Source organism: Crocodylus siamensis, chromosome 1 (genome assembly GCF_052110815.1).
Source record: "Crocodylus siamensis isolate JL-2025a chromosome 1, ASM5211081v1, whole genome shotgun sequence".
Taxonomy (NCBI): Eukaryota; Metazoa; Chordata; order Crocodylia; family Crocodylidae; genus Crocodylus; species Crocodylus siamensis.
Window position 1 is genome coordinate 298,523,841 of NC_143395.1, and position 16,423 is coordinate 298,540,263.

Here is a 16,423-nt window from a genome sequence, read left to right on the forward strand (position 1 = left end):
TTACTGTCCTCTGAGCTTGTGCAGAGTAGCCACTGCCCTGTACCTTCACACCCCTGGCCACTGGCCAGAATGCAGACAAAGCCCTAAGGTGTTACTGTTTTTACTTTAACGTTGGGCAATGGATTTCAAGGCAGGGCTGTCAAGTCACACACTGTTGGCCAGTGATACACATGCACATAATCACCATCTTTGCATACTTGGTGAATAAAGTAGGTACCCAGAGGAAGGATAGGAATGGAAAAGAGAAAGTGGGGGTGAATGGAGGAAACATGGGATCAGAAGCCAGGTAGGAATGGAGCAGGGTTTTTCAACCTTTTTGGATCAGTGTACCCCTGGCGCCCGGCCGCAGACCAGTGTACCCCCAGCAGCCAGATGTGGAGTGGGGGGGGGAACCTTCCCCTGCCCTTTGTGTCTGGCTGGGCGGGTGGTGCTTGCACGGGAGCATGGCGACACTCCATCCCCACCCGCCCACACATACCCACTAGGGCCTTCTCAAGTATCCCTGGAATAGAGGACGAAAGGAGTAGAGGAGAGACCAGGAAAAGCAGGACAAAATCATAGGGCATTTATACACATACCTTTTCATAGTGCGACACACCAGGGCAGACTTGAAAAATTGAGTCTGCTCCACATGTGAGCTGACACGCTCGGCACTGTGTTGCATATATTTATATAAATGGTAAAATGCATGTCAGTGCTGGGAAAATGGCAGTGGTGCATTGTTATGCAGATATTAAAGATGTTAAAACTATCAAAGCATGGGGAATAATCATTTAACACAGAAAAAAATGATAGACACTATAGGAATGGCCTGGCGACCAGAAAAAAATGAAAAAACACTACTGAAATATAGAAATAAAAGTGATAAACAAAGATGACAGGTTTTTTTATTTAGATAACTTTTAAAAATATTTAATTATGCATTAGCTCACTTTGCACCCAAATAATCTGGATATTTTCCCATTTTGGGAGGATAACTCCCTCTGACCTGTCTACTAATCATTTTATGGCAACATCATTTTCCTTCTGTAAAGTAGACAGTTGTGATACAACCATATTGCCTGACATGCTGTCAGATAAGTCTTATCCTTCCCCCCTTAATTACAGTTGAATGCTGTGACTGCTGACATGAAAAGGAACTTGAAGTTTTTATAACAACTAACACAGAAAGTACAGTTGGGATGTCTTTTCATAGCATCTGATGAAGCAAGCCGTTGTTTATAAAAGTTTATGTATCTTTGATTTAGCTATTTTATAAGGTGCAGCTCTACTCTGCTTTTTCTTATTATCCACTGGGCCAGAAGAACAACTTTTCTCCGTATTGGTATCTAGCACGATACATTTAAAATTCCATTCCTGGGTCAACTTAAATTCAACCACTTGCTGAAGGAGAAAAAGCTAGTGTAATATAGTAAGCATTCTTCAAAAATGCTTGACTGTAATTTTAAGATTCTCAGCAAAGGCATTCAGCATTTGATCTTGTTCTATCACAGCAGCAAACTCAGGAAAACAGCCAAGGCTAAGAATGAAAGGGACAGACAAAATAGTATATGGGGTGGAGGGGGTGAACTCAAAAGTGGACAAAGAATGGAGCTAAAAGTAAAGTTAATGGAGTTCACCCAAAATAGGGAAGAAGATAAGAGAAGTGATCGATGGGAGATGATGAATGGAATTAGTGAGGCAAAGAGGGAGCACATGTGAAGGGCAGCAAGTGAAAGAGGGCATTCAGACTGAACAAGAGCAGTGCTTCATAAAAAACATCAAATAAAAGGACCACAATGGCATGTTGAGTTGGTCATTTATCTAGATCAAATTAAGAGATTCTGGAAAGAAAATTAAAAGCAGCTGGCTGACTTAGACTGGACATCATCAGGTGAATTTTAAGTCATCCTAGGTGCAAGCAGGGGACTGAGGTAAAAGGTAGAATGTGCACTGAAGTTAGTAAAAATGGAGAATATGTAGAAGCAGAAGGAGGAAAAAGATGATGATGGTTAGGATTAGAAAGGTATAAAAGAGCACAACATTACTACCACAACTTCTAGGGGAAGAAGATGCAACAGATGACCGGATAAGGAAAGAAGCTGAAATTAAATAGACAAGTGGATTTCAATACTTATGAGTCATATATAGGAAATATAGATGATAGGTAAAATTGACTTCTTGGATATAGACTAGGAATTAAGGGAGCAGGTGGAAGGATGGCTCTGTTAACAGTTCGATGAAAGCAGATAACAGTATGGGAGAGCAAGCGAAAAAGATAAATGATAGGTGTTGGCAAAGGAGAGGTTGCCAGAGTGGGCAGTAAAGAACTGGATGGAAATGAGAATTTGGGAGTGCAAGGAGAGAGAGGGAAAAAATAACACTGAGACAAAGTTCTATAGTAGCCTTAACTCATACAATGTTGGAACAAGTACCCAGTCAATTGCCTGATATCCACATTAAAAGGAGGCAGTGGTAAGCACTATTAATGACAATGGACATGAGGTGTTACATTGAAATTATAGTTCATAGAAATGAGGAATGGAGAGGTGCTGGCAAAGAGAAGAGTGCCATGTTTTTCTCCTCTTACCCAAAAGTCCATCAATTTCCAGCATCCTTTAAAAAGTAGCAACATGGCTTATTTCTCCCCACTAAGTGAAAAAATATTCCAACTATAACTCACCATTTGCTATTTTATTTGTATTAAATATTTGATAGGCAATTTCTCAACCGTATTCATTATCTTTAAGAGTCAAACTACATTGCAAATTGCAGTTCACATCCAGAAACAATACATAATACATTGGTTCTATTTAAGTGATGAAATTTACATTAGAAATGGAACATTCTTTGGTTAAATAAGAACAGCAGTTAAAACTAGCTGTGCTTAAAGTGTACATGCATTACACTTGCAAACGTTAGCAAAAAATTATATCACTGTTCAAAAGGACTCAAACTTCACACCTCCCCCCACAGCAAATATACAAGCATAAATAAATACATCTCTCAAATTTTCAGGACCAATATAGAAGTTTCAACTAAAAACTTGCACTGGAAGGCTTTTTTGAGAAAACTACAGACATTAATTATTCCTACTGAAGTACAAAATGCATGACAGTTAATTTGCATGTCAGTTTAATTTCTTACCGATATTAAGGGTGAAATCCTTAAGATCACAAGGAAGTCAATGGGACTTTTGCTATTAACTTCAGAAGGAAAAATATTAGAGCAAGTGGTCATAAACCTTTATAGAATCTTTCTAGTAATATCTGGGATAGCTTTCATTTACACTTACCATACCATCACATGTATAACGAGGTATTTGTCAGTTTAAAAAAAATCCTAATAATGGATTAGGCTAATAATTTAAGGCCCAGTTAAAAAAAACAGCATCTCAAAACCCCTTTTACCCCAAAGAAGTCCATTCAGGATCACAAGGGAAAGTTTTGGATGGGCTTCTGCAACCTTTCAGAAGCTTTGCAGCATAGGAGCTAGCCTCTGAAATGAAATGTCTGTTTCTTTGCCATCCAAAGTGCCCACTGCTGCTTTCTCACTGTCTCATTCATGCCCTGTAGGTCTGACAAGAGTCTGAGGGTTTGTCTAGCCAGGAAATTTAGTGCAAAGTAAGCCAGGGTATGAATTCACAGTGCACTAGCTACTCTGCACTAATGCTGTCTGTGGATACACTTTACGTACACTAAGGTAACATTTAATTTTCAGTGTGGAGGAAACTATATACAAAGGTATTATTGTACTTTCTTCTATAAGAAGTTCCCATAGGGCTTAGTGCTTAGTAATTAACTAGTGTTTCATAAATTCATGACCAGTCCTTGTCTACCTTTCTTGATAAAACGCCTTAGCCCTTCAGACCTAAGATACAGATAGTGGAAAGCAGAAATATGGACATTGTTATGGTGGTATTGGAGGTATATCACTGTCGTCAGGCTGTAGAGAAAATACTATAACAATGAAGGAAATTCTGTTTAGTAGCTGTTAGTATGTTTGATTATATTCTTAGACATAAACCTGGACCCAAACTTCTGTGGTTTAAACAGAGGAAGAAAGAGTTAGGTTTCTCCTACACATTACAGGTATTGCACAATTCACTGAGACCAGCTACACGTGAAAAGTACCTATCATGCCATAAAAAGCTCCAACCAGCTATAAAATTAGGCCTCAAAATTGTGTACTAACTTCTGGAGCCACAGGTGGTTGCTATCCAGCTTTAACTTACACATGTAGCATAGTCTCTCCTGAGGCTAGGAGCCCCATCAGCTGACTGGGCTCTTAGCTACAGATGTGCAGCAGACCTAACCAGGGCTGGAAGTCCTCCAGCTGAGGAGGCTCTCAGCAGTGCCTAACAGCTGCAGACTTTAGGTCCCAGTAATGCCCCATGGCTGCTGGAACCCCAAGTCTCACAGGTATGGACACTGGGTTCCAGGAGGCACAGAGCCTGGCTGCAATCTCCCAGCCCCGGGGGTGCATGGAGCCCCCCATAGCTGGGAGATCACAGCAGCTGTGTCTCCCAACTGTGGAAGTGCATGAGGCGCCCGCACAGCTGGAAGCCCCTCAGCTGAGGGTCCTCCCAGCCATGGGAGCTTGCTTCTTGCCAGTGCAGGGGAACCCCAGGATCGGGCTTCCCCTGCATTGGCCATAGGATACAATGGGATCTAATGTGGCAATCCCACAATCACACTTCCTGCCATACATGTGTGGCATGGTGGGAGGCACTACAGTGTGAAACACATATTAGATTTCATCATACCTTTACCTGCATATGTAGAGGTGCCCTTAAAGTGCTAATGCCAGGTGGAAGATGCTAAGAATTAGGCAAATGATGTATAGATATCCATATATTATAGCTATGTAAACATAGGAGGAAAAGTGGTAGACTAGACGGTAACAAGAAGATTGGTATGCCAACCACTTGGCTCCAGCATGTCTAGGAAAACCCAAGTATGGATTAATGGTAAACAAAGAAGGTGTTTGGGGAAAAATAAGATAGGCAGGCATGAACACAAGTTTCAGGATAGATCTGATCAATTTCTGGAAAGCAGACACCTTTAGAAGATGATGATGATGATGTAATGAGAAATCTATGAGGATAAAACAGAGTGAAAGAGAAGAGTCCTTTGCTAGCTAGCGGTAGATGTGCTGGAGTCTGCCAGCCTGAATCAGCTTGGATGTCTCCCTCACTATCCCAGTTGTAAGTATTCTCATGCTTGTCAGTGTAACTCCTGTGTGGGGGATGATTGCTAATAAATCCTGTGCTATCTGATATATAGTTGGTATTTGCTGTAGTACTTTAGAATGCTCTTTAAAATAACTGCTTCTGGATTTAATACAGGCACTTCAACTGAATGACTGACATGGTCAGTTGGATTCCAACACAGGCCAGCAGAGAAAAATATAGAGAAAAATACAGAGTAATTATTAACGACTCTAAAACTTTAATTATATTCTACTGTGGTTTGTCTAGACATTAAATATGGGAAAATTATATTTGCTGTGTGTCCCTCTCTTTTTAGACAACTCTGGGTATAATGTTAAACTAGGACAACAGAATGTGTAATTACAGTTACAAATCAATATTAGCGCAAGCTTTGGAGCTCCCCTGATTGGGTCTAATCTTCTGCCTATTGAAATCAATGAAAAGCTTCCATTAACCTCAGTGGTCAGGGATTAGATCCATAATGAACACAGATCTCAATGGCAAAATAATGCAACTGGGAAAGCTTCAGTTATGGTATTTTATAAACCTACGTGGGGCCAGCCTTTTAGTTCTCATATTGATAGAGCCAGTACGGTGGAAGACATGGGGTGAGGACAACGGGGCAAGCTTGGAGGAAAAAAATGCAGCTTCTCTACATGAAAAAGAAAAACAGCTAGACAATATATTTTCTTCCATCTTGTAGACCACTGCCAGATCATGGTAATAAAGCAGGGTCCTGCTGTGGCTCCAGAAGGCATGAGTTCAAAGCCTCAAGGCAGGCTTTGTGCTGAAGGCTACCTCTGGTCAAACCAGTTGCAGATGGGCACCTGGTCTTTCAGGCAGAGTCCAAGGCAACCACATACAATGGCACCCCTACTGCTTGCCTGTGTGCAGTTAGCTGTAGAAATTGGAATGCCTTAACTATTCTAGTCTGATGGGCTGTTATCCTTCGCCACACCTTTGGCTTTTTGACTGTAGGCATCACAGTCTCCTTTGCAAAATATCTGAATTATCAGTGCCCCTGGTGAGAGCGAGGACAGGGACAATACAGTAAACAGGTATCTAAATTAGAAGCATCTCCTCAAATATTCCATCAGTCCTACAGAGCTCTAGCAGTAGTGGGGGCACTAAAGTACAAAAGGTGCAGGTATCTCCTGGCATTTTAAGCATCAGGTCACATCATCCTATTCAGAGTAAATCTGTGAGGCATGGTGAATCTAACATTGCTCCTGCTGGTGGACCTGAACTGCCTGTACAAAAGTGCAAAGTATTTGGCAAAAATCCTCATGCAAACAACGTTAATATGGCAAGCATATGGCAGCAGAGCTCAAGATCTGTTTAAAGATGATTACTGTAGAATCAACTGATCTTCTGTAACCTCTCTCAGTACAACTGCAGAGCGTAGCCAGTAGCTTTCCAGTCAATCACAGCACAGTCAGCATGACTGGACTCCCTTATTTTTCTCTCCTTTGAAGCCCTGACTGGACAAGAGACAATTTCTGAAGCTTTCTTGCTATTACTAACGATGGTTTAGAAAAATTGCTGTTGTCATTTCAATCAATACATCAGTTACCGTTATGGAAGTCTAATTAATGTGGTGATTACAGGCATCAGTTTGTCTGCAGTCAGCTCTGGCCATTGCTAATATCATAGGAAATACACTCTCATTTTTTTTTTAGATTACACAGGGCCTGAGAACAAACAACATATTCTTTTAATGGATTGACTCAACATAGTGTTGTTGGTTGTAGCTGTGTTGGTCTAAAGACATAGGCAGACAAGGTTCTTTCCAACTGTTTGAGTTGGTCTAATAAAAGATATTGGATTTACCCAAAGAACCTTGTCTGCTTACAAAAACTAAGCATGTGTCTGGACTGTCTCTGAAGTAGCTAGTATCAGGCTTTTAGGACTTCCACCTGGGAATGCTGTAAGATATGCACTTTCCATCCTAGGCACACAAAACTCAAGTCTGTAGTTCTTGCTCATCTCTGCTGTATATTTTAACAGTAAGCATATACACATTCCTTGCAACCTGTAGAGATAAAGTATCCACTAAAACCACCTAACCATTTCCATTAAGATGCCTTAGGTCAGGGGTTGTAGAATAAAATGAGCAGACTATTTTTTAAAAGAACTAAGGACTGAAAAAGCTGTCTTAGACTCCCCTAGCACTATTCCACTACATATTTTTCAGTGAAGCTTTGACTTCCCAGTGAGGAAGTAATATGTTGTTGGATTGAAAACTACCTCCAAGACTTGCCTTAAGAAGACAAATTTCAGGCAGACTTAACCCTCCCCCCCAACATATTTACACAATACTAGGGTCAGGAACAGGAATGAGTTAATAAAACTGAGGGAGAAACAGGATGTGAAAAACCAGCAACAGAAATTTTCCTATCAATAATCTAAAACAGGCTTACCAGAGACTACATTCTTTAAAAAGAATGTTTATCCTTGCACTGGGATTATCATGTGGTGGGTCTGATTTTTCTGTTTGACCCTTTAGCTTGTTTCATTTCCCTTGCACTACTAGGTGTGACGAACTAAATTTGCATTCTTTGAGCTGCATGTATTTTGCCACTACAAAAGTAGGCAGGGATTACATTTCTGCATCCCCATTTCTCAATTTTCAAGCAGAATGTTTCACTCTGTTGTTAGCACAACTGTGTAATGAATATGTAAATACCAAAATGAAAACAGCTTCATTAAAAATATAAACAAAATGTTTCTTTATAGTTGCAGCTAGCATTATTTTGGTTAGAATGTCCAGAGAACAAGAAAGAGCAAATAACAATAATACTTTCATTATACATAGCAGTTTTTTATAGGCAATTTGTTTTTCTGTGAATCAAAACACTATATTTAGTATATGTCATAATCAGCATGTGAGGGCATGGCAATAAAAATCAAAACAGGCAGATCCAAAACATTTTTAAACAGATATCCTATATGAAATTGCAAGAATGAAATTTAGGTTTACTATCCACAGCTGATTTTTAATTTAACTGTCCATATTGGTTCATTTTCATTCTGTTCTATTTTAAAAAAGATGAATTTATTTTGAAGACTTAAACAAAAAAAGGTCACTGCAAAATGATCATTCAACAACATGGCGCTTAAAGTGTTTTGAAAACATACTCTGAAAAATTCTATTTCAAAGCTTAATTAAGGTTTACTTGGAACTCCTTTGAAATATTCTTCCACTGCAATAGTAGAAACACCTCCATACCAGTTATGAAGCCAGACATGCTCAACACTCATCTTCATGAAGAACCATTCATAGTTACGAGGCCATTTCCTTATGACTGGATGTCTGAAAGGATTCAAAAAAATTCTAATCTGAAAGAGTCAATATCATTCAACAGTATTTGTCTTCTCTCTTTGTAAAGCCCAAGTTGTTCTAAATTAGCAGTAAGTAGGAGCAAGGTAGCAATGGGAACCCAAGCTCCTTTAAAGGGTGAAAAACTTGGGTGAGAGCATGAGGTTCTTCTGTTCATTCCAATACATAAACCCACTTAAAGGCCTTGTAGAATTCAGATCCTGCTTTCCAAAAGCTTTGGATCTTCTGCTTCTTTTGAGACTGCATGTTACTTCACAAGTAGTGATGGAAAAAAAGGGCTGTCATTTTGACTCCCTATGCACTAGCCAGCAAAGGAGGCTGGCTGCATGGAGGATAGGACTTAAGTAACAGGTGTCCAGTCTTTGCATTCCTGGGAGCACAGGAGGCATTTGGGATGCTTCCTTGATTTCCTATGGGGGCTAAAGACATCCCACTGCTCCTTAATTTGTGGTTAAATGACACACTCTTGTCTTAAAGAAAGACTAACCAAAATTCATAAATCCTAGAATTAAAAGCAGATTCTATAAGAACTATATTTAGTTCTGTTTGTTTATATAATCTATTTGACTGTCCTAAGAGTACAAATAAGTCCTAAAGTCCTATATAAGTGGTGACGGGTAGAATTTTAGATTGACATAGTCCATGGCCCAGCACAAAAAGACTAGGTCTGATCCTTATGGGATAATCAGTCCCAATTGCCTACATCACTATTTATTGGTCTCAAAATTCTAAGCTTTACTATATTGTATAACTATTACATACAAACCTGGAAAACATTGCTTGCTTGGCAAATTCCATTTCCTCTGGAGGCACCATGATCATCTGTCCTGTAAGGGTCAGTTTGGCACACCTTGGATCATCAGGTTCAATTACATTTTTTCTGAACACAGAAAAAAAGTTCATCTATCATAGTTTGTTTTTATAGCAGGAATCTTTAAGAAAGTATTTATAATGGCCAAATATGAATAATGCTCTGTATGAATATAATTCATGCTCACCTATTTAGTAGCTCTAGTATTCTAATCCAAAGATCAGACCCTTGCAAACCTTTATTTGCCTGAGTAATAATATTCAGGAAAACATTGTAGAAGGTTAAATAGTACTTACATGAATTAGAACTGCAGAATCAGGTCCAAAGTTTGTACTAATTCATCTATGTTCTAAACAAATGCTTTTTAAAATAGATTAGTACATACTGTCTAAGAACAGAAGAAAGAAATTGTTGTAATCTTTCACATGGCCAGCTGGTCTATTTAATTCTTGAAAATGTATGCTGTAGAACAAGGCACACAACAGTAACAAAAAGGTTTTTGCCATCCATTTGTTAGAAATGGAGTATTGTTATAATATTGTTAGAAATGGAGTGTTGTTAGAAATGCAGTTTGCGTCTCGTACCTGATAAGGAAAAAACACTGCCGAGGACTTTTTTCCTTGGCCAGCCTTGCTACAGTTTTTCTAATACTAAATCACTCTCTCCCCCCCACTCCCTCAGCCTCCCCCTGGTTTTTCTCATGCAGATTACAGAAGCTGGAATTCAACTGACTGTGTCCTTGAAAGGGGGGGGGATTTAAACTCTTGGTGACCTAAAGAACTTTCTGAGCATGTGCAATTAGCTGATGCATATTTACTTATCCGCCCTGCATACTTAAGTAGTTAATTATAATATACATGTGATGGATGAAGTGACGTAGCCACATACATGTTTGTATGAAACAGAAATGAGCTGTAAGAGTTCCTGTTTCTGCACACGTGCCCAGGAGGGAAAGGATAAAAACCAGCTGAAAAGTTCCTCAGTGGTTCGGAGTAATCTGAGTCTTTTAACTCTGCTCTGACCCTATTTGCAAATACACCTTTTGTGCTGCTAATAAGTGTGTGTCTGCGATCTCTTTGCGAGCCTCCAGAGAAACGAACCGCTTTTTGCATCACATACATAGAATTAGTCAATTATTTTATAAGCAAACAAATTTCTTTAACTGTCTTACCCAAAAACCAAAACATGTAATAGTTTCCTTTACAACCTTATCATAAGGTTGGACTAAGGATTTTGAGAAGGATTAGTGAGATGGTTAGTATGCATCTTAACAGGTTTAAAAAAATGTGTATTTATGTGCTTTTAGCTGCCTTCCTCTTAGCTTTCTGCTGAAGATCCAACTACCTATGCTTTTCTACCCAATTTTTATAAAGAAAAGGAATGGACTTTCTATCTTTTAAAAATGAGAACTCCAGAACATCTAGGTCCGTCAAGTTAGGCAATTTGTTACTGCTCTCCTGCTCTGCCTATCCAGTTATAGTATTTAAAATAAGTCATGGTAATACTGCTCTCTGTTCACAGGTGTAAGTCAAGGATAACTCCATGGATGGGAAAGATGTTCTGCACAGTTATGCCAATAACCTGATCCTGACATGTGATCAGTAGCCTCAAACATCCAGTGGTTTTAACATGGGTTGAGATTGCTCAACACTTTGCAGGACTGAGGCCTACATGAGAGTGTAATTAAACCCCAGGAATCATATCAGGGCACTGGGATTGCAGTTCTTAGTCTCAGTGTTTTAAACCAAAGAAGAAAACCACAGTAAATTAAATCTGATCCACAAGTGATTTTATTCAAAGATCCTGGCCTGAACTCTTTAGCCCTCACCATGTATATGCAATTTGCAAATGCATTTTTCCTTGTAATTCTTAATGTGGTTCTTTTGCATGCAGAAAACATATGGGAATCCTCCTGCAGCTAATTTAACACCTGCAAATTCCCCACAGATGGTAATGAAAGACTACATTGCCTATTGGATAAAGTGTCTGCTTTTATACATAGGGCCAAGAACTTGTATTTGCCAGAGAACATAATGGGCTGATATTCAGCTGTGCCCAGTAAGCAGTTGGCACCATTTTTAGCATAAACCACAAAGGAGCCATGTGCAGTTGCCTCATCCTGAGGCTGGTTTTTCATTATCCTCAGCAGTTCTGAGCAGCTTTAGCTCTCCCAAGGAGCTACTGCACTTGTAAAAATTACTCCACACTGTCTGTGTTCTCTCTCCAGAACACTTTCTTCATTGTGATAGGGCTGGGGAAAAAGTCCAAGGCTTGATTCTGCCTAATTTTTTCATTCAAATGAGGGTTTTTTTTCTGAGGAATGTTCAGCTTTTTTTAGTACTAGTTAAATTAAGTAATGAATTAATGTTACTCTGAATACTTGAAAATCTTCATTCCCTAACCAAATTATAAATTCAATTAAACCAATGTAAATTTAGAGAAAGAACTTGTTTAAATAAATTAGAAGTTAATTCACAATTTCCAGCTGACAACAGTAAAATAAAGTAAATTTCAGTAACTTGACCCTATTTCATTCTAGGGTAAATTGCTGTGATTTAATCTTCCGTTACTGTGTGATACAAGCAGACAGATGAAATAGTTACAACAGATTCTTCTGACTATAGTAGGTCCTCCACTACCTGTTTTAAAGTGGTATAACTGTTACATCTGTTCATGCCTTAAGATCTGTCATATCTGACTTCCTGTGTTCAACCATAACAGTGCATTAATATATTTTTAGTTTGTTTGTTCATTTAGTCAAGTCTGTTTTAAAAATAATCAAAAGGAACTTTTTGTTAGTCAAGTATGCATGTATTTTAGCATTCAGATTCAAATAATAGGCTTGTTTCTAAATGCATGGAGCTGACTCTTCAAGAGTAAAATGGCAGCAACCTAGCTGAGCAATTGGGAAGAGCATTTGTTTTGCAAGTGCATTTTTGTCTTGCATAATTATTGCAAGTTTCTTACAGGTAGCATTATAATAATAAACGTTCACGTAAGAAGGTCAAGTATAATGGGACTGGTGAAGATGGGAGATCTGGTTTTACTATTAATTTTACATAGGAGTTATAAAAGATTACAATGGCTAGGGATGGAAGTTACACAAACTGGTTTAAGTGATCAGAAACTGGTTTAAACCTGTAACAGGACATAACTTCAGTGCACCAGTTACAAAAAGGCTGAAACTGGTTTTAGATAATCCTGGTTGAATGTAGTATCTGACTTTAACTGATTGAGCTCAAACTGGTTTATGCAACTTCTCTCCCAGACCACTTCCTAATTTAAGTTAAACCAGAGTCCCCCAGCATCCCAACATGCTCTCTGGGCTGGGTTGTGCTGTCTATTACAGCCAGAGCAGAGACAAGCAGGGGTAGGGGCTTGGCCAGAGGCTGGCCCTGGAAGGGAGCAGGGAAGAGTTTTATTTTGCTTCCCACACCCCTCCCCCCCATCCTACCAGCATGGACCTGCATGTCTCCACTGGCTGCTCCAGCAGCGGGGGCATTGCCAGCCCCAGCAGTAGCCTGGAGTGAACTGGCCAAGGAGGGGTTTAATTTCCCACTCCCTGTCCCACCGGCATGAACCGGAGCTAGGGTCTGCTGGGTGACTGCCCCTCACTGCTGCCATGGCAGGGCTGGGGTGCAGCCAAATGCTGGCCGGAATGGACCCTGAGGCAGAGGGGCAGGCAGAACGAATTATTCCCCCCTCTAGCCCTAGGGCACCGCAGCTAGGGTCTGCCCACCCTAACCACTACCACCGCTCCCTGCATGGGGCAAGCACTGGAGCACTGGAGCAGCAGCAAGCACTGCCCACTGTGTCAGACATGGGAGGGGGGAGGGAATAAACTCCCTCCCAGCCCCCTCACCTCAGGGGCTCTGTGGGCCAGCCTCTGGCCGGGTCCCTGACCTTGCTGCTGCAGCAGCAAGGGGGCAGGGCCTTTGATGGGGGCAGCAACCCCCGTCCTGGTGTCTGGGGAATGTGAGCCTCTTCTCAGCAGTGGGGCCCATGAGTGGCGATCAGAGCTCTTGCAGACAGCAAGGGGCAGGCAGCAGCACCATGGCTCAGAGGGGGCCACAGACCCCTCAAGGGCCCCTAGTGCCACCACTGCTTGCCCTGTGCAGTCTGTGGCAGCTCTCCTCAACCCACAGTGCCACTCCGCTGCTGGGAAGAGGCGTGTGCTCCAGGACATCGTGACAGGGGCTGTAGCCCCCATCAGAGTCCCTCCCCCCTCACCGCTCCAGCAGCAGGGGCTGGGCCAGAGGCTAGCTGGCATGGCCCCTTAGGTGGGCAGCAGGGAGGAGGGTTATTCCCCCCTCTGCCCCTGGGGGACCGCAGCGGGGTCTGCTCACCCTGACCACTGCCGCCACCACCACTCCTAGCAGGGAGGGAGCAGCAGAATAATCCCCCTCCTGCCCCCTCCACCAGACACTGGAGTGAGGGAGGAATAACCCTGCCCCCCGCCTAAGCAGGCCATGCTGGCTGGAGTGGTGAGGGGGGAGCAATGCTGCAGCCCCTGTCAAGGTGTCCCTGTGCATGAGGATCTAGTGGCAGAGTTGGGGGCCATTGAGGTTATTCCTCCCTCCCTCTGGTGTCTGGAGGAAGAGGCAAGAGGGGGCTTATTCTGCTGGTTGCCTGGTCCAGGCAGTGGTGGCAGTCAGGGCAGGCAGACTGCCTCAGGGGCCATGTCAGCTGGTGTCTGGCCCTGCCCCAGCCCTGCCACTGCATCAGCAAGGGGGTAGCATGTGGTGTACCTCAGTTTGGGTCCACGCCAGTGGGACAGGGAAGAGGGAATTAAATCCCCTCCCTAGTCAGTTCACTCCAAGCTACTTCTAGCTCTAGCCCCACAATGCCTGGCCTCAGCCACTGCAGGCAAGTGCCTGCATTTTATGAATGTCTATTCCAGGGGTCAGCAACTCCTGGCATGTGTGCCCAGCATGGCACACAAGGCCATTTTTCTCAGCGCACCACCACCAGCCCAGGCTCTAAGCAGCTGCTGCCAGTCACGGAGGTCAGGGTGCTCCCATCAGGTAGCTGGGAGTCTGCAAGCCTGCTGCAAGCAGAATGGGCCCCGTGGGCCAGCTGCAGCTGGGAGGCTGCAAACAGCTGCTCTGGGCTCCAGCATGTTGGCACTCCAGCACCTACCAAGGTAGATGTAGTTTTTTTGGCACTCCGGGCAAAAAATGTTGCCTACCTCTGGACTATTCACTTGCAAATTGGTTCAGTCTAGCCAGGTTAGACTAACCTGCAAAGATTGAATCAATTCAGGCTCTGACTTTCTGAATGTCTGTCCCTAATCAATCAGATACATTCTCCAAACCAATTCAAACCAGTGGCGCTCAACCTTCTGGCCCCATGGGCTGGATGTGTGGCACAGGGATGGTCCACAGGCTGAATCCAGAGGGGCGTGAAGATAGGGATAACTGCTCCAGTGCTGACTTTGCAGGGGAGAAGTGTGAAAAAAAACAGCTGCTGCTATTCACAATCCCAGTGACAACTAGAAGTCACTGCTTGTTTTGCCCTGAGCACCTGGATACGTCCTTACACTGTTGGGATCCAGTGTTGGGTCAGTGCATAGGGTCAGTCCATGGGTTTGATCCAGTGTGCCAGCCTGGCCCCATGAACCAGACCCAGCTGCAGAATGACCCCGTGTGCTGAATCTGGCCACAGAGTAACCCCATGCATCAGTGCAATCCAGTGCATGGGGTGTGTTATCCAGCCCTCAGGGTTCCTCTTTGGTCTGGAAATTTAGTGGTGGGGGAATGGTAGCAGTGTTAATTGGTAACAGTGTTAAGAGCTTCCAGAGCTGCACTGCTCTCCTGCTGCCAAATTTCCAGACCCATGGGAAGCCCTGCAGGCTGGATGACACATGCCCATACGCCTGATTCAGTTCATAGGCTGCAGACTTAGCACCACTGCTCTAAACTTAATTATCATTTGATCTGTTAGTGCTTCTCTTTCTTTTCTAAAGCATGTTCGTATATTTTCAATTGACAACAGGCCCTATGCTGCAATTGTTAGGCAATGATTCCTGAAATAATTGGGAGGATTTTGTACAAATAAGGAATGTTGTGTCAGATTCTAAATCTTCTCTGAGCTATGAGAAGAAAAGCTGTACTGAGAAGTGCAATTTTTCTACATTCTTGGTTGATACCAGACATATATTTCAGTCTCTAGAATGTTTCAACTTCTCTTCTCTGCTTGGCCTGAGTGGTCTTGACTTTTGTTTGTAGGTTTCACTATGTTCTTGTGTCACATGTTGGGGTGTTACATGAGTTTGCACTTGCAATGAAAAGGCTATACATTTTATGATTTGTTAAATTAATTTGTTCAAACTGAATTTTGCAATATTAACCTGCAGGGCAAGGAGGTTACTTACCTGGAAAATCAGGCCAGAAAATTGTTTGTGAAGGTTAAATTAGCCAAAAAGGGACAATGATAGGTCTAAACTTGTTATTATATATAGTTACATTGTTGGCAGAGTGTTTATCATTGCCTTTTATGCTGATGTCTATTTCAGAATAGTTACCTAGTATTGTAATCTTACTTAGTATTGTACCTGTCAAAGGGGTTATTAATGTTCTGAAATAAATTTACATCTGCATTTTCTTTGGTTGAGCATTGTCCTAAAATGTGCTCTTTTCCTTTGTATAATAATTCAAGTTTTAGTTAACAGAGTTCTTGCTCAAATGCAGGCAGGTTCTGTGTTTTCAGCAGTGCTGCTATAGTATTTGACGTAAATCTGGGATTTGCTTCCAAGAAGTAGAAGGATACAGGAGGTGAGCAATTCCCTCGGTGTATTACTGTAACAAAATTCCTAGAGAACATCCATGGACATTAATCAATAATTAATTTTCTGTATATAAGCATTTATATCTTCAGCCCTCAATCTATCTGGACTTTGTGTCGGCACAAGAATTAGTGGGGAAGGTGAAAATGGCTTCAGAACACATTTACGTTCGCTCTTATCTTGGATGCTACTGAAGGGGAGAAGGTATTACAGCTGGTTGTGCTGGCTTTGTGCCAGGAAATACCTATTAGGCTCCTTAGGACATCTCTGTCAGGGCTCAATATTAGGCCCTCAGTA

The 16,423-nt window shown here is 41.9% G+C and overlaps 1 protein-coding gene across 1 annotated transcript in view; it reads right to left on the reverse strand.

Annotated features, from left to right (window-relative positions):
- Nucleotides 1–980: 980 nt before the first annotated feature.
- CREG2 (cellular repressor of E1A stimulated genes 2) overlaps nucleotides 981–16,423 on the reverse strand; it is a 28,492-nt gene continuing 13,049 nt past the window's right edge. Inside the window, exons 3-4 of the mRNA XM_090020637.1 lie at nucleotides 9,298–9,411; nucleotides 981–8,504 (exon numbers count right to left, since the gene is read on the reverse strand). Of these exons, the coding sequence (XP_089876763.1) occupies nucleotides 8,357–8,504; nucleotides 9,298–9,411 (262 nt within the window). The 3' untranslated portion in view covers nucleotides 981–8,356. The remainder of the gene's footprint in view (nucleotides 8,505–9,297; nucleotides 9,412–16,423) is intronic.